The 21,715-nt window shown below is 47.6% G+C and overlaps 1 protein-coding gene across 1 annotated transcript; it reads left to right on the forward strand.

Annotated features, from left to right (window-relative positions):
* Window positions 1-943: 943 nt before the first annotated feature.
* LOC105040882 (putative pentatricopeptide repeat-containing protein At3g15200) lies at window positions 944-19,635 on the forward strand. Its single transcript, XM_010917621.4, has 5 exons — window positions 944-1,116; window positions 15,433-15,535; window positions 16,364-16,533; window positions 17,130-17,329; window positions 17,634-19,635. The coding sequence occupies exons 1-5, from the start codon at window positions 944-946 to the stop codon at window positions 19,274-19,276; spliced, it is 2,289 nt and encodes a 762-aa protein (XP_010915923.2). The 3' UTR covers window positions 19,277-19,635.
* Window positions 19,636-21,715: the final 2,080 nt, after the last annotated feature.

A 21,715-nucleotide genomic window follows, 5' to 3' on the forward strand; every position in this document is an offset into this window, starting at 1 on the left:
CGACCGGATGTATTGTGTCGATTCTTTTGAGTAATATATCTAGAAATACCCAGTGATTCTTTATTGACACCATTTCGGACACAACTGGTACATTCCAAAATAACTCTGACTCTGACATCTTTACCCTTGGCCATGAACCCCCTTTTGATTTTGGATCGACTTAACTTCTTCTATTTTCGACCCGAACTGAAGAAGAATAAAATAACAAAAAAATCAATAAGAAAATCAATAGAAGTTACTAACTTGAAATTCCATTTTCATTTTTAAAGATTTCGTTGTGTTGTATGTGTTGTAATTATATAATTACAATTAATATTAATAGAGTAATAGTAATAATTAATAAAGTAATAATTAATAATAAAATAATAATTAAGTAATACAATTTCTTTCTAACTATCAATTATTCCTATCTTAAATCCCAATATTTCATTTAAGTATCTTCTTTCTATGCTATGATTTCGTGGATTCTGCCCTAGATCTGGATACACATTTCCATTTCTGTTCTCCAAAATTCGATCTTAGATTCATCAGATTTTTGTCGACGTTCAATATATTTTTTCTTTTTTCTTTCCTTCCTATCCTCCTCCTATCCTAAAGAACTGAAAAAAAAAAAGAAAGGGGCGAAATTTTAGTCACATCACGTAGAATTGTATTCCTAATTAATAATCAGATCGAATTCAGATTTCAGACAGCTAACCCATTTAATCCGTTTTAATTTTAGATTGGTTATGAATTAGGCCTTGGATAATAGGCTTAGACTCCCGTCATGCGGGCCTACAGGCTACAACTTGCATTTTTTTTTTCCAAATTCTCTCGGTATCGCACGGCTGCGCCCTCAATCGTATCAAATCCCACAGTTATAGCATGCCACGTTAGGAGAGGGGCACGAGTGTCGAGGGGGAGAGGGGAGGAAAGGCTGCAGGATGGGGCGGCACGAGCACGAATGGGTAGGGTGGGAGGCAGGGCTTGCAGCAAAGAAGAAGCAAGGAGGGGTGGGCGGTGTGGTCGTAGGAGGAGAATGGTGGGAGGCGGCGGCACGAGCATGGAGAAGACCGTTGGGGCCGTGGGGGGGAGGAATGGAGGGGTGGCACATTGGCTAACGACGAAGGAGCTCAGGTGGCTAGGGGGGCGTAGGGGGTGACCATAGGCAAGGGCGGGGGGTGGATGATCCATGAGTGGTCGGGGGGCGGACGAGTTGCGGGTGCCAGAGAGGTTTGGCCGCGGATGGAGGACCGGTGGGCACATAGGGTTCGGGCTTGCACACAAGGGGGCACCATGGGGGGAGAGGGGGGTTCAGAGTTTGCGGATCGAGGGAGGAAGACTGGCGGTGGTGGGGGTGGAGAGGCGGTAATCTCTTCTCCTCGGCCCTTCTTTTCCTTCTTCTTCGTGCTGTCGGAGTCCAGAGGCGACAAGCGCGACTAGGCTGGTTGGTGAAGAAGCGGCACTGAAGGCGGAGCTCAAGGCGGTCGATTGTCGATAGCATGGTGGTCGAGTGGAGATGGAGGCGGTCGACAGCGCGATGCCGGCGGTCGGACAGAGCGGGAGGAGAGCGGTTTAGTGGAGATCTGGCAGGACAGAGGTAGAACCCCTCGTGTTTTTTATTTTTAATTTTTCTTTTAAACAGATTGTCAGGTTGGTCTGGTTGATTTTTTTTTAATAAATTATTATAAATAGATTATAAATAAGTCGAGTCGGATGATCTATTTAGATAAACAGATCGGATTTAAGTTTTGAGTTTTTTGAGTCAATCTATATTCGATCCGATTTATTTATATCCGATCCAATTCGATTGCCATCCTAATTCAATTTGAATGGATCGAGATGAAAGAGAAGTGGATTAGGTAACCGATCAGCGATCTTACACCATTATGATTCATGTACTCCACAAATAAGAGAAGTTAGATGAGGCTTTTCAGTACTATAGCGAGATGAGATCAAAAGGAATGATTCCAGAACGAAGGACAAGGATACTGATAAAAGTTTTTTTTTTTTGAAAAAAAAAGATGGAGAGCAATACATCGCATGACTCTTCCAGTACAACATAGAAGAGGAGGGAAGATTCTCGGATTGATGCTTAACCAAGATTCGTTCCATTAGAAAGATAGAATCAAAGATTACGTTGATTTGAAGCTGACAGTGTCATGTGTGTAGGTCCGTGCCATATCCTTTGTTACAAATCTGTATGCATTCCAACTTAACTTCAGTGATCCCTTTTTTTTTTTTTTTTTTTTGGTAAAAGCTTCAGTAACCCCTATTTAATGTACTTATTTTTCAAACTGTTGAAATTTCATGGGTGTTGTTGGGGAAACCCGCCGACCGACTGCCGGAGGGCCCGACTGCCGGAGGGCCCGACCGCCCGACTGACCGCCGGAGGGCCCGACCGCCCGACCGACGGCCCGGAGGGCCCGACTGCCGGAGGGCCCGACCGTCCGACCGGCTGACGACCCGACCGCCTCCGTCGGATGACTCCGACTGGCCGATAGGCCGACCGACCATCGGTCGGGCCGACCGACTGACGGGAACCATCAGCGGCTAACCGCCAGCCGTCCAACGGCCCGTCGCCGACTGGGGGTATGTCGGGCGTGACCATCCCGACCAGCCGAACCCCAAGGTTCAATGGCCGACTTACATGATGCTCGCCGATCAATGGAGGGGCCCGACACCACTTATCTGGCTACCGACTTTGGGTCGGTCGGCTCCTCTAACCGCCGTACAGCCGCCAGACGTTGTCAGCTCTGACACGGACATGCGGCACAGTTACCTAGGGGCATTGTCCCGCCGAGAGCCGGGTCAACCCTGGTGATTAGACGGCTACACGGCGACGTGACGTTTTCACGGCGGCTCTGACAGCCCACAGTGAGTTGACAGTTCCTCACTTGTCCGCGCCATTAATGACGGCGCCATACCTACTCCACTATATATACCGGGGAAGGCAACAGTGCAAGGGATCGATCCGCTCCGTCTCTCCCGCAAACGCAGGCTCGCCCCTCTTTCTCTCTCCCTCTCTCAGAGCTCTCTATCTACATTTCACTGTTGTCCAGTCACCTCTCTGACTTGACCGTCGGAGGGTCTCCGCCGGAGCCGCCTCCGATCAGTGCGGACTTCCTTTTGCAGGTGCACGCTTCCCGGCGATCGGGCGACGAGGCGATTGGCCGCAACAGATTGGCGCGCCAGGTAGGGGACAGCATGACAAAGACAAGAGCTCAACGATCGAGAGTCACTGGGTCGGCAAGGCGCTCTTCCCGCCGGGAAGAGGCCTCCCCGCCCCCCCGGCGGCGGAGCCTAGCTCTCCGCGCCCTGCAGTGACCATGGAGGCCCAGATTGCGGCCATCGTACGGCAGATGACCGTACTGACCGACGCAGTCAAAAGCCTCCAGCAGCAGCCGGCGGCCCGACCTATGCCTTCCAGGAGCAGCCGCCGACGGCCGCGCCGACCCCTGTCGCCTCCATGCGAGCGCTCCCAACAGCGCTCCCACGGAGAGGAGGAGGGACGACCACGGCGCGACGACCGACGGTCCCAGCGGCCCTCTCCTTCCCCGTTAGAACGGGCAAGGAAGGAGAAGCGGCCGCGCACACCATCGACCTCTCTCTCAGAATCTTCCGGAGGCTCCACCCCTGGGGTCTCCCAACATCGACGAGCGGACGACTACGAGCGACGGTTCGAGGAAATCGACCGCTGACTCGCCCAACTGCAGATGGACGGTCAGAGGTCTTCGAACGACGTCGACTTCCAGACCGCCCAACCTCTCTCCCGACTGGTCCTCGACGAGCCGATTCTCAGTCGGTTCAAGATGCCGCACGTGGAGCCATACGACGGCTCCACCGACCCGGTCGACCACCTCGAGAGCTATAAAGCTCTCATGACGATTCAAGGGGCAACCGACACTCTTTTCTGCATCGGCTTCCCCGCTACGCTCCGCAAGGCTGCCAGGGCTTGGTACTCCGGTCTTCGATCGGACAGCGTCCATTCCTTTGCGCAGCTCGAGCACTCGTTCGTGGCCCATTTCAGCACTAGCCGAAAGCCGCCGCGAACGTCGGACAGCCTTTTTTCCCTCAAGCAGGGGGAAAACGAGACGCTCTGACACTTCGTGGCGCGATTCAACGCAGCCACGCTCGAGGTCCGGGACCTCAACGAAGACATGGCATTTTCAGCCATGAAGCGGGGCCTGAGGTCGTCCCGATTTACTTATTCTCTGGACAAGACCCTCCCCCGAACATACGCCGAGCTACTGGAGCGCGCATACAAGTATATGCGCGCGGACGAAGGAGCGTCCGACCGACGCTTGGCGGAGCCCAGGGGTCCGAAGGAGAAGCGGAGAAAAGGTCGGGAGCCCGCCGAACCCAGCAGGCCCCCGACCAATAGTCGGCTTTCTCCACCCCGACGGATCCAAAAATCACCCCGGCGACAGACCCCGAGGCCGGTGCGTCCCAGGTATGACTCCTACACTCCTCTCTCCGCTCCCCGTGCGCAGATCCTGATGGAGATTGAGGGGGAAGAATACCTGCGACGGCCTCCGCCTCTGAAGGCAAAGGGCCTCGACCATCGGAAGTACTGCCGGTTCCATCGGAGCCACGGCCACGACACCGAGCGGTGCATCCAGTTGAAGGACGAGATCGAAAATCTCATCCGCTGGGGGTATCTCGGCAAATTTCGGAAGGGTCCGCCGACCCAACCGATTGCCAATCGACGCCCCCAGCCGACTGAAGAGGCGCCGACTAACCAGCCGACGGCCGGAGTCATCAACATGATCTCCAAGCGGCTGGGACCAGGGACGTCTACAGGAGGGGAGCCGACGAAAAAGCTGCGCCCGAACGACGTAATCACTTTCACAGAAGACGACGCTCGGGACATCCAGACTCCCCACGACGATGCTGTTGTTGTGTCGGCGACAATAGCCAATTATGATGTAAAACGAATTTTTGTTGATAATGGAAGTTCGACAAATATTTTGTTTTACTCGACCTTCTCCCGAATGCGACTGTCAACTGACCGACTTAGGAGGATCCCTGTGCCCCTGATCGGCTTTGCCGGAGACACCATCACGACAGAGGGAGAAATTACCCTGCCCGTGACGGTCGGCACCGAACCACGGCAAAGTACGGTCTCCCTCACTTTCGCGGTCGCCCAAGTTCCTTCGGCCTACAACGCCATACTCGGGCGACCCGGATTGAACGCCCTCAAGGCGATCGTCTCGACGTACCATCTTCTTGTTCGATTTCCGATCAAAAATGGAGTCGGGGAGATGCGCGGAGATCAACAGCTCGCTCGGCGATGCTTCCAAATCTCCGCTCAAAGCGACGGGACGAAGGATCCTCTGACAATCGACAAACTGGACCAAAGGGAGAAGGAAGAACGGGGTTTGCCCGTCGAGCAGCTCGAGGCAATCTCGATTGGAGAAAATCCCAACAGGAAAGTTTGGGTCGGGTCTCAATTGCCCGACACCGAACGTCGCCGACTGGCGGAGCTGCTGACGGCCAACGCCGACATATTCACTTGGTCGGCAGCGGATATGTCGGGCATCCCTCCAGAAATAATTACTCACCGACTCAACATCGACCCGACGGTGAAGCCGGTGAGGCAGAAGAAAAGGTCCTTCACCCTAGAAAGGCAGAAGGCCATCGACGAAGAAGTGGACAAGCTGCTCGAAGCAGGCTTCATTCGAGAATCCACGTATCCCGATTGGCTCGCCAATGTTGTCATGGTCAAGAAAGCCAACGGGAAGTGGAGGATCTGCATCGACTACACCGACCTCAACCGAGCCTGCCCGAAGGATAGCTTCCCACTTTCGAAGATCGACCAGCTGGTGGATGCGATGTCCGGATTCCGACTGCTCAGCTTCATGGACGCCTTCGCCGGGTACAACCAGATCCGGATGGCGCCTGAAGACGAAGAGCACACCGCGTTCGTGACTCTCAAGGGCCTCTACTGTTATCGGGTGATGCCCTTCGGATTGAAGAACGCCGGCGCCACTTACCAGCGACTCGTCAACAAGGTCTTCAAAGACCAAATCGGACGCAACATGGAGGTGTACGTGGACGACATGCTGGTGAAGAGCACGCAGATCCCGGACCATGTTCAGGATCTCGAGGAGACCTTCCGCACCCTTCAACGGCACCGAATGAAGCTCAACCCGACCAAATGTGCCTTCGGGGTGACCTCAGGGAAGTTCCTCGGATTCCTCGTTTCTCAGAGAGGGATCGAGGCCAACCCTGAGAAAATAAAGGCCATCCTCGACATGCGTCATCCGAACACCAAGAAGGAGGTCCAACAGCTGAACGAAAGAATCGTTGCTCTTAGCCGATTCATTTCCCGGTCGGCTGAAAGGTGCCTCCCGTTCTTCAAGACTTTGCGTCAGGCGAACGGTTTTTCTTGGTCGGATGAGTGCGAACAGGCCTTTGAAGACCTGAAAAGGTACTTGGCTTCCCCACCGCTGCTTGTAAAGCCGCAGGTCGGGGAGACCTTGTATCTCTACTTGGCCACATCTTCCGAGGCGATCAGTTCGGTGCTTGTTCGGGAAAACGAGTGCCAAACTCATCAGCCCATCTACTACATCAGCAAAGTGCTCCACGGCGCTGAAGCCAGATACTCGGAGACGGAAAAGATGATTTTTGCCCTGACCGTCTCCGCGCAACGGCTTCGACCATACTTCCAGGCCCACGCCATCGTGGTACTCACCAACCAGCCCCTGAGGGCCGTACTGCACCGACCCGACACATCAGGACGACTCGCTAAGTGGGCGATGAAGCTTAGCGAGTTCGACATTCAGTACCGACCAAGGCCTGCCTTGAAGGCTCAGGTCTTGGCCGACTTCATCGCCGAATGCCCAACGACCGACCGAGGGTCGGGAGCTGAAGACCCGGGACGAGATACGGTCTCTGAGCCAGACCCGATCTCCATCTGGGTACTCCACATCGATGGAGCCTCGAACGCTCAAGGAAGCGGGGTCGGGCTCCTGCTCACGAATTCGGATGGGGGGGTCACCGAATACGCCCTCCGATTCGACTTCAAGGCCTCCAACAATCAAGCCGAATACGAGGCACTCCTCGCAGGCTTGAGGATGGCGAAGGAGCTGGACATCGACAGCCTCCGGGCATTCTCCGACTCCCAGCTGATTGTGGGGCAGGTCAAGGGCGACTTCGAGGCGCGAGATCCGACCATGATCAAGTATCTTCAGAAAGTGAAGGACGTCGCGGCACACCTCGAGTATTTCGAGATCTCCCACATCCCCAGATCGGAGAATGCCCGCGCCGATGCTCTCTCCAGATTGGCAACGTCGGCCTATGACTCCTTGGGTCGGACCTTCGTCGAAAATCTCCAGCAGCCGAGCATCGATCGGGTCGAAGAAGTGCAGCAGCTAACGTCCGAACCAAGTTGGATGGACCCGATCGTCCAGTACCTCACCGACGGGACCGGTCCCGAAGATCCCACGGAGGCCAAGCGACTCCGGTGGTCGGCGTCGCAATATGTGATCATGGACGGCCGACTCTACAAGAGGTCGTTCTCCCTCCCTCTGCTCAGGTGCTTGGGACCGGCCGACGCCGACTACGCTCTCCGAGAGGTTCATGAAGGAATTTGTGAGAATCACTTGGGGGGCAAGTCCTTAGACTTCAAGATCTTGCGACAAGGTTACTACTGGCCGACCATGAGGAAGGATGCGGCAGAGTTGGTCCGAAGGTGCGAGCCATGCCAGAAGTATGCCAATGTTCAGCACCAACCGGCCAGCCAAATCGCTCCCATTGTCGCTCCGTGGCCCTTCACTCAGTGGGGAGTCGATATTCTTGGCCCCTTCCCACCGGCGTCGGGCCAGAGGAAGTTTATCGTTGTCGCCATCGACTACTTCACGAAGTGGGTCGAGGCCGAGCCCTTGACGCAGATCACCGAGCGGAAGATAGAGGACTTCATCCAAAAGTCCATCATCTTCAGGTTCGGATTGCCGCACACCATCATCACTGACAACGGACGGCAATTCGACAACCAAGACTTCAAAGACTTCTGCACCAGGTTCCATATCCGTCATCGACTAACTTCAGTCGGGCACCCGCAGTCCAACGGTGAGGTTGAGGTGACTAACCGAACCTTACTCCATGGACTCAAGATCCGACTGAACGAAGCCAAAGGTCTCTGGGTCGACGAGCTGGGCTCCGTTCTGTGGGCTTACCGAACGACCCCCCGCATCCCGACCGGGGAGTCGCCGTTCAGTTTGGCCTACGGGACAGACGCTACGATCCCGCTCGAGATTGGCCTCCCATCTTCAAGGGTCGAGCAGTACCAAGAGCCAGACAACTCCGAAAGTCGGAGGGCCGACCTAGACCTCCTCCCCGAACTGCGGGACGAGGCTCAAGTCCGAATGGCTTCATACCGACAAAGGGTCGCCCGGTACTACAACGCCAAGGTCAGACCAAAGCTTTTCAGGCCCGGTGACCTGGTCTTGAGAAAGACGGAAGTCTCGAAGCCCTTGGAACAGGGGAAGTTGGCTTCGAATTGGGAGGGACCCTACAAGGTCGCAGACGCTTTCGGGCCGAGAGCCTATCGGCTGGAGACCCTCGAGGGGAAGACCATCCCTCGGACTTGGAACGTCGATAACCTGAAGCTGTATTACCAGTGAATTTTGTGGTTGGAATACAAGTTCAGTTTTAAATTTCAGAGTCCTGACCCTTCGACGTTCGACAATCCATCGGCCCCTTGCCAGGACCGATGCACCTACGGGAGTCGATACTCCTTCGATGTTCGACGATCCATCGGCCCCTTGCCAGGACCGATGCACCTACGGGAGTCGATACTCCTTCGACGTTCGACGATCCATCGGCCCCTTACCAGGACCGATGCACCTACGGGAGTCGACAGCCCGTCTACGGTCGAACTTTCGGGCAGATCCATCGACCGATAGACCGATCGGGCCCGACCAAAGAAAGGCTTAAAGCCCACGCGATTGTTGTCGCGACTTCCGACCAGGCTACGGCCGGTCGAGGGATATTCGGCTTACCACCGTTTATCACACGACGCGACCTTAGTCACACACACGACTCGCCGACCGACCTACGGCCGGCTGAACGACATTCGGCTTGCCACCGTCTGTCAAAAGACATGGAACCCGACGCAGAGCATGGGGACCCGACTTACTATCGTACCCTCGACACTGCGCCGGATGATGATCGACTAAGTGCATCTACGGAAGTCCGACTGCCGAACCTTTGCTAGGTTCGGTCGGCTCCCGACTCAACGGATGGACCCGACTGACAACTTCGACTACCCGAAGCCGACCTAAAGTCGGGATACATTCTACTTTCAGGGCTATACAAGTTGTCGGAGTCCTACCGACTCATGTGGGTTAGTGGCTTACTTAAGTTAGCGACTAAAGTTCGACATCGCAGCTATAGCCGGCATTACAAATAACAAGGAGAGAAAGAAAGAAGTTTCATTCATTGATGAAAAGGAATTACAGAGTCGGGTCGAAGCCCGATTACATGTATTTTCAAAAAGACAAAAAGTAAAGATGGTCGGCAGGGCCGATCACCCGTCCTGGTCGATCTCTTCAACCGACGGAGGATCGGGGATGATCGGCGTCTCGGCCATAAGCGACGCTTGGTCGGCCGCCGAGGGATGGGCTTCGGTCGGCACCTGCTCCGGGACGGCCTCCTCCACCACGATGACGCCCCCCGACGGCTGGTCGGCCATCTCTTCCGTTCCTTCTCCTTCGACTCCTTCCTCCTCGGCTAGCGGCGGGACGATGCGGCTGACGTCCACCTCCGGGTATAAGGCATGGACGGCGTCCCGACCGTCCTCGAAACCGACCCGGTAGGAGGCGAAGCCCGACTCGAGCATCTCCTCCTTGTACCGGTCGGAGACCCGGAAGTCCTCCACCGCACGATCGGCCGACTCCCTCGCCGACTGTGCCTCGTCCTCGACGCGGGCTAGCTCCTCCCTCGCCGACTCCGCCTCGGCCTTAGCCATTTCGGCGTCGACCTGGGCGATGGACAGCTCCTCTTCGGCTTCAGCGAGCTTCCCCAGGCTGACCCGAAGTTGCTCGCGTTCCCCTTGGAGTTCAGCGGTGGCCCATCCCGTTCGTGCCGAAGGCGACGCACGGCCCGACCTTTGTGCTTGGCCTCCTTCTTGGCCGACTTTAGTTCGGCCATGAGCCGGGAGACCTCGTCCGTCAACTTGGCCTCCCGGTCGGCCGACTCCTGCAGTTGGTCGACTAGCTTCGCCCTTTCGGCCTCGACCGCCGCCGACCTTTCTTTGAAGGCTGCCCGAACGTCGCCGAACCTTCGGTATCCGGCCTCCAGTTTGGACATGGTGAAGATCAGCTGCCGAAGGAAAAAAGCTTTGTCAGAATTATGTGGCAAGCAAAAATTCTTCTGAGGAAAAAGGTGACGCGAAGCTTACCTCCACCATTGTCGGGTAGAACCGCGACAACATCTCGGTCACCTGCCGAGACCGTAACGACTGCACGTCGGTGGGGAGGAGGATCCCCTGGCACAACCTCCTCGCAAGGTTGTGGTCGGCCAAGGCCGACGCACCCTCGGGGTAGTATGCGCTGGGGGGCATCGATCTGTCCTCCTCCGAGGGCTCCATCGGGGCTTTCCCCCGATCAGCTGCCCCGACCGATGGGGCTGGCAGCGATGGGACGCTGGAGTTCGACCCGGCGCCCCCCGTTGCGCCAGCAGACGCCTCCGGGTGATGTTCGGCTTCCCGAACGTCGTCCGGCTCCACCCGCACCGGCGAAGCCGCCGACACTCCTTCGGCCGCTTCCTCGGTCGGCCTCTCTCCGACTTGGACAGTCGGAGCCGCGAGGGCTATAATCGGCTCTGGCTCTTCGGTCGCCGACGCTTCGACGGTCGGCGGGGCTGGGGTTGGTCTCTTGGAAGGGCGCGAAGGGCCGGCCCCCGACGCTGGCCTCTTCCTCGCGGCGGCAAACTGCCGAATCTCGACATCAGTCGGCCTCATCCTCGGTGGTGTCCCTGCAATACCGACAAGAGAGTTAATGGCTGGGCCAAAAGCCGACCAAAAGACGGACAAAAAGAGAAGCCGGAGGATCGGGCGATACCTATTCGGGGGACCAGACTCAAGCCGGCGTCATAGAGAGCTTGTTCGGTAACAAGCTCCCTCTGCTTCGGTACCGACATGTCCTTCAGTCGGTGGAAGTCCTCCCGGTCGTCCACATCCACCCGACTGTTGTCGTTGGCCTCTGTTCGGGGTATACCCCAACGAGAAGGAAAGCCCCAGGAAGAAGAGGAGGAAACAAAGAAAAACTGGTTATTCCATCCATGAATGGACGATGGAAGACCAGTTATGAAAGCAAGACCCTTCCGGGGGTTGAAGAGCCACCACCCTCGGGCTTTAGGGTGGGGTCGGAGCACAAAGAAGGCCCGGAAGAGTGAAACACGGGGGTTGGTCGGCAAGAGTTGACACAACAGCGCGAAAGAAATGATTAACCGAACAGAGTTCGGCGCCAGTTGCGCCGGACAGAGTCCGTAGTAATCAAGCAGATTCCGGACGAACTCCGGAATCGGAAGTCGAAGACCCGCGCGAAGATCTTCAACGTACAGCGCCAGATCGCCAGGCGGAGGGTTGTTGACCCGACCGCCGGCCCCTGGAGCGGAGAGTCGAAACTGCTCCGGGACGCGATAGTGCTCCCGAAGCTGATCGACGTTCGGCCCCGAAAGCGAGGAGACCTCATCTTCCGGAGCCGATCGGGAGTCGTCGGTCGGGTTCCCCGACCGAGCTCCCTGAGTCGGTTTCCTGGTCATTATGCAGGGACCGAAAGAGGAGAAAGAGAAGAAAGGAAGGAAGAAGGAAAAGGGGGACCACGAACCGAATGGACCCTCCGCAGGCGAAGAAGAGCTCTGCCCGCGACGACTGAGAAATCGCCCGGACAGAGTTTCCCCAGCGAAATGTTGCAAATGTGGGTCAGGGTCCGGGAGGTCCTATATATATAGGGCCGACCGACGGCCGAGATCCTTCCGCGCCGACCGAAGACCTGCAGATGCGCGACGCGTGGCGCCCACCGGTTGGCGGAAGATTCGATGCGCCCCGCCCCGGGACGGCCGCACCGCCCGCATTAAATGCCGGAGGGGGCGCCGGCCAACCACCTTGACACGCGGTGCGCGGCCCTGCATTCACGCACCCACGCCGGTTCGCGTTCCCGATGGGATGCCTGACAGTGGCCCTCTCTTCCGCGATCGGCGCCGGATATCCGATCGACTGACGCCGTATCGTCCGACGCCCGATCTTCTGACACCGACGTAACGACTGACGACGACAAGACGTGGCGTCTGACATCTGACGCCGACGTGACCTCTGACATCGACTGGACGTCCGGATCGCTGGGCATTCATGGGGCGTCTGACATCGGATCATCCGACAGTACGGTCGGATCTGCACATGCGACAAATCCACTCCCAGTCGTCCGGGATTGCTGCCCGAATGGAAGCATCGTCCTGCCCACCACCCGACTTGGGAGTGGAGGGGGGCAACTGTTGGGGAAACCCGCCGACCGACTGCCGGAGGGCCCGACCGCCGGAGGGCCCGACCGCCCGACTGACCGTCGGAGGGCCCGACCGCCCGACCGACGGCCCGGAGGGCCCGACTGCCGGAGGGCCCGACCGCCCGACCGGCTGACGACCCGATCGCCTCCGTCGGACGACTCCGACTGGCCGATAGGCCGACCGACCATCGGTCGGGCCGACTGACTGACGGGAACCATCAGCGGCTAACCGCCAGCCGTCCAACGGCCCGTCGCCGACTGGGGGTATGTCGGGCGTGACCATCCCGACCAGCCGAACCCCAAGGTTCAATGGCCGACTTACATGATGCTCGCCGACCAATGGAGGGGCCCGACACCACTTATCTGGCTACCGACTTTGGGTCGGTCGGCTCCTCTAACCGCCGTACAGCCGCCAGACGTTGTCAGCTCTGACACGGACATGCGGCACAGTTACCTAGGGGCATTGTCCCGCCGAGAGCCGGGTCAATCCTGGTGATTAGACGGCTACACGGCGACGTGACGTTTTCACGGCGGCTCTGACAGCCCACAGTGAGTTGACAGTTCCTCACTTGTCCGCGCCATTAATGACGGCGCCATACCTACTCCATTATATATACCGGGGAAGGCAACAGTGCAAGGGATCGATCCGCTCCGTCTCTCCCGCAAACGCAGGCTCGCCCCTCTTTCTCTCTTCCTCTCTCAGAGCTCTCTATCTACATTTCACTGTTGCCCAGTCACCTCTCTGACTTGACCGTCGGAGGGTCCCCGCCGGAGCCGCCTCCGATCAGTGCGGACTTCCTTTTGCAGGTGCATGCTTCCCGACGATCGGACGACGAGGCGATTGGCCGCAACAGGTGTTAACCGTTGAAACATGCATGACACCATGACTACCTCCTTAGTGTTGTAATGGCTCGCGGTAGCTACAGATGTCAAAACCTGTTGGTGTGGTCTTGATAAATTATCATCACAAAATCAGCATGGCATGTAAATTATTATTTTATTTATTTATTTTATCATATATTTTAGATTGGAATCTCGTGGAAATGGAAAACAATTTGATTACCCGATACATACATGGAAGCAAGACCAACAAACTTGCTTGAAACATGAGATCAATATATCCATATGTACATTTGATGACATCAGCAACTGCAACACCAATTCATGTGAAACTTATAATTATGGATTGGCAATTATTTTTCTACTTAAGTTTTGTGAAAGATGTCATCAAATGATGAGAGATCAGGCTACATACGGATATTGGACTAAAAAAAGGTGGTAGTATGCACGTAAACAAGGGCTTCATGCCTGGGAGGAGACTCAGCGGCGTATCCAGAAATTTTATGTGGGTTCAATATATAAATTAAAATAAATAAATAAAAATAAATTTAATAATATTATATTAAAAAAATAAATTTAAGTATATTAATATATTTTTCTTCGATGAATTTTCATTTTTTGAAATCTATCCATCATAACATCATTAGGAATATTCCTAAATATATTTTTTTTATATAAGTCACCATACAATTATTTATGAATTCATCTCCCATTCGATTTTTTAAGTTATTTTTGATAAATTTCATGGTAGAGAATGGCTTTCTATAGTTGCTGTGGTGACTGATAGAATCAATATAAATTTCACAAGTAAATACACATGATAATAAATCAAATGCTTCTTTGTCCAAATTATTTTTTCAAAAAGCTTACCAGATTTTTTCAGCTCGAAAAATTTAAATTACCAAAAAAATAAAAAATTTATACGATTCAAAGATGAACAATCGTTGTTCTGCGGATGTACGAAAGGAAAAAAAAAAAGAGATTGTGGACATACGGTTGGGAAAAGAAAATACTTAGAAAGAGGGGGCTACCGGCATGGGTTTAAAGGCTAAAAAGGAGGATGCCGCTGAACCCCATGAGAACTTTGGAAGCTTAGGTAGATGCTATAATTTGCACTGAAATTGAGGATTCAATTGAATCCCTAAATCGAAATGTCGTTTCACCCACTTACGTTCAATACCTACAGGGTTTTGGGAGTTGGGTGGATGCTATAATTTGCACCAAAAGTTGGGGGTTTAGTTGAACTCTCAACTCTAAACTTGGCTCCACCCCTGAGGAGACTGTTTTAAATCATGTAAATGTGTTTAAGCAACATTAATTAATTCTTACTAATATTATAGTTTATCCTTACTGCAATATCTGACCAAGCAAATATATTAATATAATAAATTAGTTTTTTTATTTTTTTTAGTTTCATTTTAATCTTATATGATAAATTTAGTCATAATTTATGACATATTTTTTAATTTAATTGATATATTTCATTTTTTTTAAAAAAAATTATGCAAGGACCCAGTACATGATTAAATTTCAATAGATGAGAAATGAAGGTCACTTTCTTTGATTATATATTTAACAATTATTATTTATTCGATGGATTGAAAAAATAGACCTTGGCTTATGTTGTTTTTGACTCTTATAAAATATTTTGAAATTTAAATTTATAATTATATTATAAATATTTTAGAGATGAATATGTATTAGAAACTATATTTTTATTGAATAATATATATTTTGATTTTATCTGAATGATTTTTAATTTTATAAATGGATGTAGTTTTATAAGTTGTATATAATTATTATGTATGCTGGTAGAATAAATTTTGTTGGTTATTAATGATAAAGCCAGGGAGCTACCGGTGAAAAATAAAAAAATAAAAAATAAAGCTTTTAAGTGATGACCGTCCATGACACCCTAATCAAACACGACTTAAGCTATATAAGATACGGGGCTATCTGGTTCCTCATTAAACTTCAGTTGTCTGGACTTTTGGATGCTTGCAATCATATTTGCCGCATCTCAACTTACTTTGTTTGGAAAGAAAATTGCAAGCATCCCACCTCTCGGGCATTTCCTCAAATACTTTGCGTGCAATATTTATATCAGCATCAAGACAGGCACAAGCGTCGAGGAACGCTTTGCAAGGGACAACATCTCTCATATCGTTGAACGCCTGGCAGGCCAGATGGAGAGTGCGACCGTTAAGAGAGTACATCGATGAAGGCTTAGCGATGAGGAGGGAACGAAACAGAGGGCAAAGGAGGGTTGCTAGAGTTGTTAATTGGAGCACCGTGGATGATTTGAGTACATAGCGCGTTGGCAATAGGGAGGGAGGCAAGGAGGCCAATGAGAGGGCACAAGAAGGTCACGGAAGTCGCCGTGGAAAGCACCGAGGAGATCATGCTACACTTGTGCAGCACCTTTTCTGCCGCACCTTTTCTGCGATCAGTCCATTAGAGTAAGCAGACGATGGGACATACGATTATCACAAGCGCCTTATTACACGTGACCTAACTAGCAGGAACTTTCTAGCTCACACGTGCCGTTTGCTCAGGCGTGTTCTAGATTTTGGGGCATTCTCATAATTTCTGACAGAATATAAAGGTATAATGGTAAACTTATGTCTCAAAGTCAGATAAAAATATTATCACTTTCGTATTCAAATCAATCCAATTATAAATATAAATTTAAAAATTTTATTAATATCTATATATATATTTAAATTTAAAAAAATATGAATACAGAAAGATAACTATATTTGAATTTATACATAATTTTATATAATATTATATAATTTATTATTATTATTTTTAAAAAATATATAATTATATAAATATATTATTAATTTTATTTATTATTTATTTAATAATATTTTCAATTTTATAGTCATAAATTTAATTATCTAAATAATATCTATAATAATATTTATATTTTTAATATTTAAATTATATTTATATATATTTAAAATAAATATAAATATAAATTTTTACATCAAAAAATATTCACACCCATGTTCGTATCCCTCAAATAAAACAAATATGGACATGCATACGATGGTATCCGATCCGTTTTCATTCCCCAAGAGGTCTGGGGGCAGAGAGCGAGGCCTGCAGCGCTTTGGTTTTATTTTCTCCGGTCGCTCGCTCCTTTCTGTATCCGGGCAGCAGCGGCTGCTCTCAGCTTCGCTTCTCGTCTCTTCTGTACCAGGTAACAGAAAATATATACTTTCCCTTCAGTTTCCTTCCGTTAGTTCGATCTTTTTGCCCCGATAAATCTAAAATTTCCATGTTCCAGCGATTGAATGAGTATTCACCAAGTTTTTTCCCTCAGTCTTGGCGTCTGTGATCGTATGCGTCCTTTTACTCTTCACGTAATGGATCCATTAGCTGGGAGCTCTGATTAGGGTTCTCGGCCTGAATCTGTTTTTTAGTCGATGAAGGGGGTCATGGTTTTGTAAAATTAATCCAGGGTTTAGGGTTACGAATGCCCGGCACTTGATGATATAAAAGGGTTCTCTATAATCAACGGGCGTCTGCGGGTTTGCGGAGTTGGTTTCTTGAATCTGCTCATCTTCGATGTTTTTTATTTTTTTTCCTCTTGTTTTTGTGATCGATTTATTCTAGATATTTGTTCTACCTTGGCTCGAGGGATTATCTATGGTTGGTACATCGGTCACGAATCTGCGTTTCTTCCTTTGCGAGCAACTCAAGATTTTTAGAATTAAGGGAGGGTTTAAGGTTATGGAGACCCATCCCAGAAAGTGCGAGATTTGATCATGCTGTGACGCGTTTTTCTTCTCTCAGGTTGGCTTTATTTTTGTCGATAGGCGGTTTTATTGCTTTTTTGCCCCTGAAAGTTCAAGGCGAGATTGGACAAGAAAACTGTTCCCCCTTGTATTCTCATTGTTTTTTCTTCTCCACTCGGATCTTGCTGCTGTTGAAGTCTCCTATGCTCTTCTCTCGGGTCTCCAAGTCCAGGCCGCTCTTTTCACCCTCCAGCTTCGGTAATTTCCTTTAAATTTCTTCCATTTTGCTTCCTTTTTGCGATCGGGGATTTTATGAAAACTCTCTTTCCACTCTTCCCAAAAAATTTTCTCTTTTTTTTTTTTGCTTGAATTAGAATTTGTGGTCTAATCCTGAAATTTTCCCATTTTTCCCTTTGCAAATTGCTGCTAGAATATATTTTTTAATACTTTATCATCTCTTCTACTTTCTATATAGTTTGCTGATAGATTCCGTATATATGAAATTTCAGAGTCCTTTGTTTTTTACTTGCTAATCGTTATGTCCTCTATTATTTTGCTTCAGAAAACAAACTGCTTATTGACAATTGTTATCTACTTAAATGGACATCTTCTCTATTTCCAAGTTCCACATCATATAAACAAGATGAATTGGGAAGGAAAATTTTTAGGTCTGAAGGAGTATCCGGTCGCATCCAGAATATTCTTTCTAATGGATATGTTCCCTGCAAACATTTCTATGCACGAAGTTCTTCAGGCATCTATACGTCATCGAGATTATGTCATATTGATTCATTTTCACAAATTGAGAGGAATTCACTGCTTAATGCTGATTGTCAGATGCATGCTGATCGCACAGCATCTGACAATGATTCGATCATTAAATATGCTGCCATGATACAAGAAATTCTGAAGTCCCATGAAAGCACAAGTGAGCTAGAGTCAGCCCTCAATCAGTTTGTGCCTATACTCAGTGAGGACTTAGTTGTGCAGGTCCTTCAGAGGCATCGGTCCGATTGGAAGCTTGCATTATCTTTTTTTAATTGGGCATCCACCCAACAAGGTTATGCTTATGGATCAAGGGTTTTAAACGAGATGCTTGATATTCTCGGTAGGATGAAACGGATCAAGCTAATGAGGCAAATGTTTGATGAAATTGCCAAAGAGAGAGGCATGTGCATCATCAATGAGAAAACTTTTTCAATTCTACTAAACAGATACGCAGGTGCTCATAAGGTACAAGAAGCTATTGATATGTTTTATAAGAGGAAAGATTATGGCTTTGAGCTTGACATGGTTGCTTTCCAGACACTTTTGATGTCTCTCTGCAGATACAAACATGTTGAAGAGGCAGAAGCTCTCTTTCTTAAGAAGCAAGGTGAGTTCCCTCCTGTTATAAGGAGCAGAAACATAATTCTTAATGGTTGGTGTGTGTTGGGAAGCTTACGTGATGCTAAAAGGTTTTGGAATGACATAATCTTGTCCAAGTGCCAACCAGATGTGGTCACATTTGGCATTTTCATTAATTCTTTGACCAAGGCTGGGAAGCTAGGTTCTGCAGTGAACCTGTTCACTTCCATGCGGAAGAAAGGGTGTCAGCCAGATGTGACGATCTGTAATTGCATTATCGATGCATTATGCTTCAAGAAAAGAATTCCAGAAGCCCTTGAAATTTTTGGTGAAATGGATGAGCCTGGTTGCCGCCCAGATGTAGCAACCTATAATTCTCTCATAAAGCACCTTTGTAAGATAAGGAGGATGGTAAAGGTGTATGAACTTTTGGATGAGATGGAACAAAAGGGTTGCCTCCCAAATACTAGAACATACTCTTATATTTTTAAAACGACTAAGAAACCAGAAGAGGTTATAGATTTATTGTATCGAATGGTAAGAACTGGTTGCAAAATTGATGGTGACACCTACAATTTGCTACTAAACCTGTTTGTTCAGTGGAAATATCAAAGAGGCATTCAGTCTGTATGGGCTGAGATGGAGAGAAGTGGATTAGGTCCTGATCAGCGGTCTTACACGATTATGATTCATGGTCTTCAAAAACAAGGGAAGTTAGATGAGGCTTTTCAATATTACAGCAAGATGAGGTTAAAAGGAATGATTCCAGAACGAAGGACAAGGATACTAATAAAAGCAATTTCTTTGAAAAGAGGGCAGGAGAGCAATACATCACATGACTCTTCCAGTACAATATAGAAGAGGAAGAGAAAATCTCAGATTGATGCTTAACCAAGATTCATTCAGGTAGGAAAATAGAGTCAAAGATTACACTGATTTGAAGCTGACAGTGTCATGTATGAAGGTCCGTGCCATATCCTTTATTACAAGTCTGTATGCATTCCAACTTAACTTCAGTGATCCTCCCCACCTTTTTTTTTTTTTCAAATGGTTGAAATTTGATGGGTGTTAACTGTTGAAACTTGTATGACGCTATGACTACCTCCTTAGAGTTGGGAACTTATTATCTAAACTGTTGTTTCTGCTGCTGTTGGTATTTTAGGATTTATTTTGGCACTCTTCAATTGTATATGAATGCAGTCATCGGTCCGGATCTCCCTGTGGCTCTTTTTTTTTTTTTTGCACTTAGATGTATGCACCTGCTTATTTGGCCTTTTGATATGTTAGGTTTCAGTATAAATCATCATCTGCATATGATGTGATTCTCATGCTCCTAGTTAATTAATATGTTTTTTCTCCAACGAATCATGGGTACGAAAAATTAGTTTTGCTTATATTTGTACTCCAGAGGTTCGGAATCTTTTGTTTACGTGTGAAATATCTTATAATCTTAGGAAGACTCTTATTTTCCCTCACCAACTAAGCAGGGGTGGCTGGCTGGCGGCGCAACATATTGGGAGGTCTAAAGTTAAATAGTGAAATATAATTTTTTAATTAAATTTTATATAAATTTTTTATTAAAAATTTATTTTTTAATTTTTTAAAATGTAAAATTTTTAATTAAATTTTTATAATCAAGTTTTTTTAATATTTTTTATCAATTGATAATATAGTCAATTAATTTAATTTTTTTGAAATATTATTGGTTTCAAGTAAGATTTTATTAATTTTAGTTTTGAAAAATTTTTTTCCATTGAAGCAACACTTATTGAAATTATTAATATTATTTTAAAAATAATATATATATGTAAAAAAGAATCGAGTCATTGAGTATGTCTATTGGACTGTTATCTTTCATTTGTACAATTTTTTTAAAAATTTTTTGTTTTAAAAATAAATCTAAACTATCAATATCACGATAGTTATTATATTTTAAGGAATATTCAAAATTAAGATAATATTCTTTCAAACTATTATTGTTTAATAATTTCAATTTCTTATCGTTAAATAGAAAATTAAAAATATATTCAATATATTTTAAACTGTTCAAATTTTTTTTGGAGTAAAAAAATTGCTTGATTTACTATATATAAAAAATAATCAATTTTAAATATATTTTTTAAAATTTTTATTGTTTCGTTATAAACATTCTCATCAAATTGTTTCTTTTTACGAATGATACATTTATCATGAAATTTAGATTTTATTTTTATTTTAAATAATCTAATTTTTTTATATATATTTTTTAAAAAAAAATTAATTGTTTTATAGTAATATCAATATGCATATCTTTTGATTGTAAATTTTTGCTAACTAAGTTAACCACAAATAATATATCATATGAAATAGTCATGTCCAACAAAAACTTAAAATTTTTAAGCTTATATGTCGCTAAGCAATTAACTTCACTTTTAATTTTAAATTTTTTATTAATTTCTATTAATTTGAATAAAATATTTTTTATTTGTGGAGCATGAAATCTTATTGCTTTAATACTTTTAATACGACTTTTTCAACGTATTAGTGACAATGATTTAAGAGTTAGATCAGATATACTATCTTATAAAATTTTCCATCGTTTAGTAGAAGAAAATAATAGTAAATATATATATTGTACCACTCTAAAAAATGATATAATTTTAGTACAAGAATTAGTCTTCATATATTTCTATTTGTCCTTCATATTATATCTAATATGAAGTCTTTTTAATACACAGCTATAGGAGTTTATTCAGAAATATATACCTGTGTACAAAACATCTGAACATAGTCCCAATACAAACATTTGCATTAGTAAACGGAGAGGACTGAGTTCAAAAAGTAAAAAGAAAAAAAGGAACAACAACTATGAATAATACAGTACATTCAAAAGGTATAAAAATCGTTAGAATAGGAACATTGATCTGAGTAACCCAGCCAAACTTTGAACCTGAATAAAAAGTGTGTAGTATGCTGAAGCAGGAATAAGTGGCCTTCATCCATAATAGTAAAGGTTTAGCATGATCGTTATAGAAGGCACTATTAAAAGTGAAGGGAATACATAGCACGATTCAAGTTGAACCTTCTTTTTATAAAAAAAATAACAATGCAGCATTATTTCTTCGATCACGCTATTGCCAGTCTCAGTTGCCATGTGTGTCACGACTTGAGAAAGGAAAAAAAAAAAGAAACAAACCGTTGCATGGAGATTCTGATCTTCCGCGTTTCTTGCCATCGCTCAAGCGTTGGAAGCCCGAAACCCCCCATCGCAGTGCTGTCGGAAGTTTGAAACTCCGCCCCATCGGAGATGTTCCTCAA

Source organism: Elaeis guineensis, chromosome 3 (genome assembly GCF_000442705.2).
Source record: "Elaeis guineensis isolate ETL-2024a chromosome 3, EG11, whole genome shotgun sequence".
NCBI classification, from domain to species: Eukaryota; Viridiplantae; Streptophyta; class Magnoliopsida; order Arecales; family Arecaceae; genus Elaeis; species Elaeis guineensis.

What these genes read in the sequence shown, in the direction of transcription:
- LOC105040882 (XM_010917621.4), top strand. Translation starts at nt 944, where the DNA reads ATGGGTAGGGTGGGAGGCAGGGCTTGCAGCAAAGAAGAAGCAAGGAGG. An exon ending in CTAACGACGAAGGAGCTCAG is followed by an intron (nt 1,117 to 15,432) that starts GTGGCTAGGGGG and finishes TATTTATATCAG; the next exon opens with CATCAAGACAGGCACAAGCG. An exon ending in TCTCGTCTCTTCTGTACCAG is followed by an intron (nt 16,534 to 17,129) that starts GTAACAGAAAAT and finishes TTCTTCTCTCAG; the next exon opens with GTTGGCTTTATTTTTGTCGA.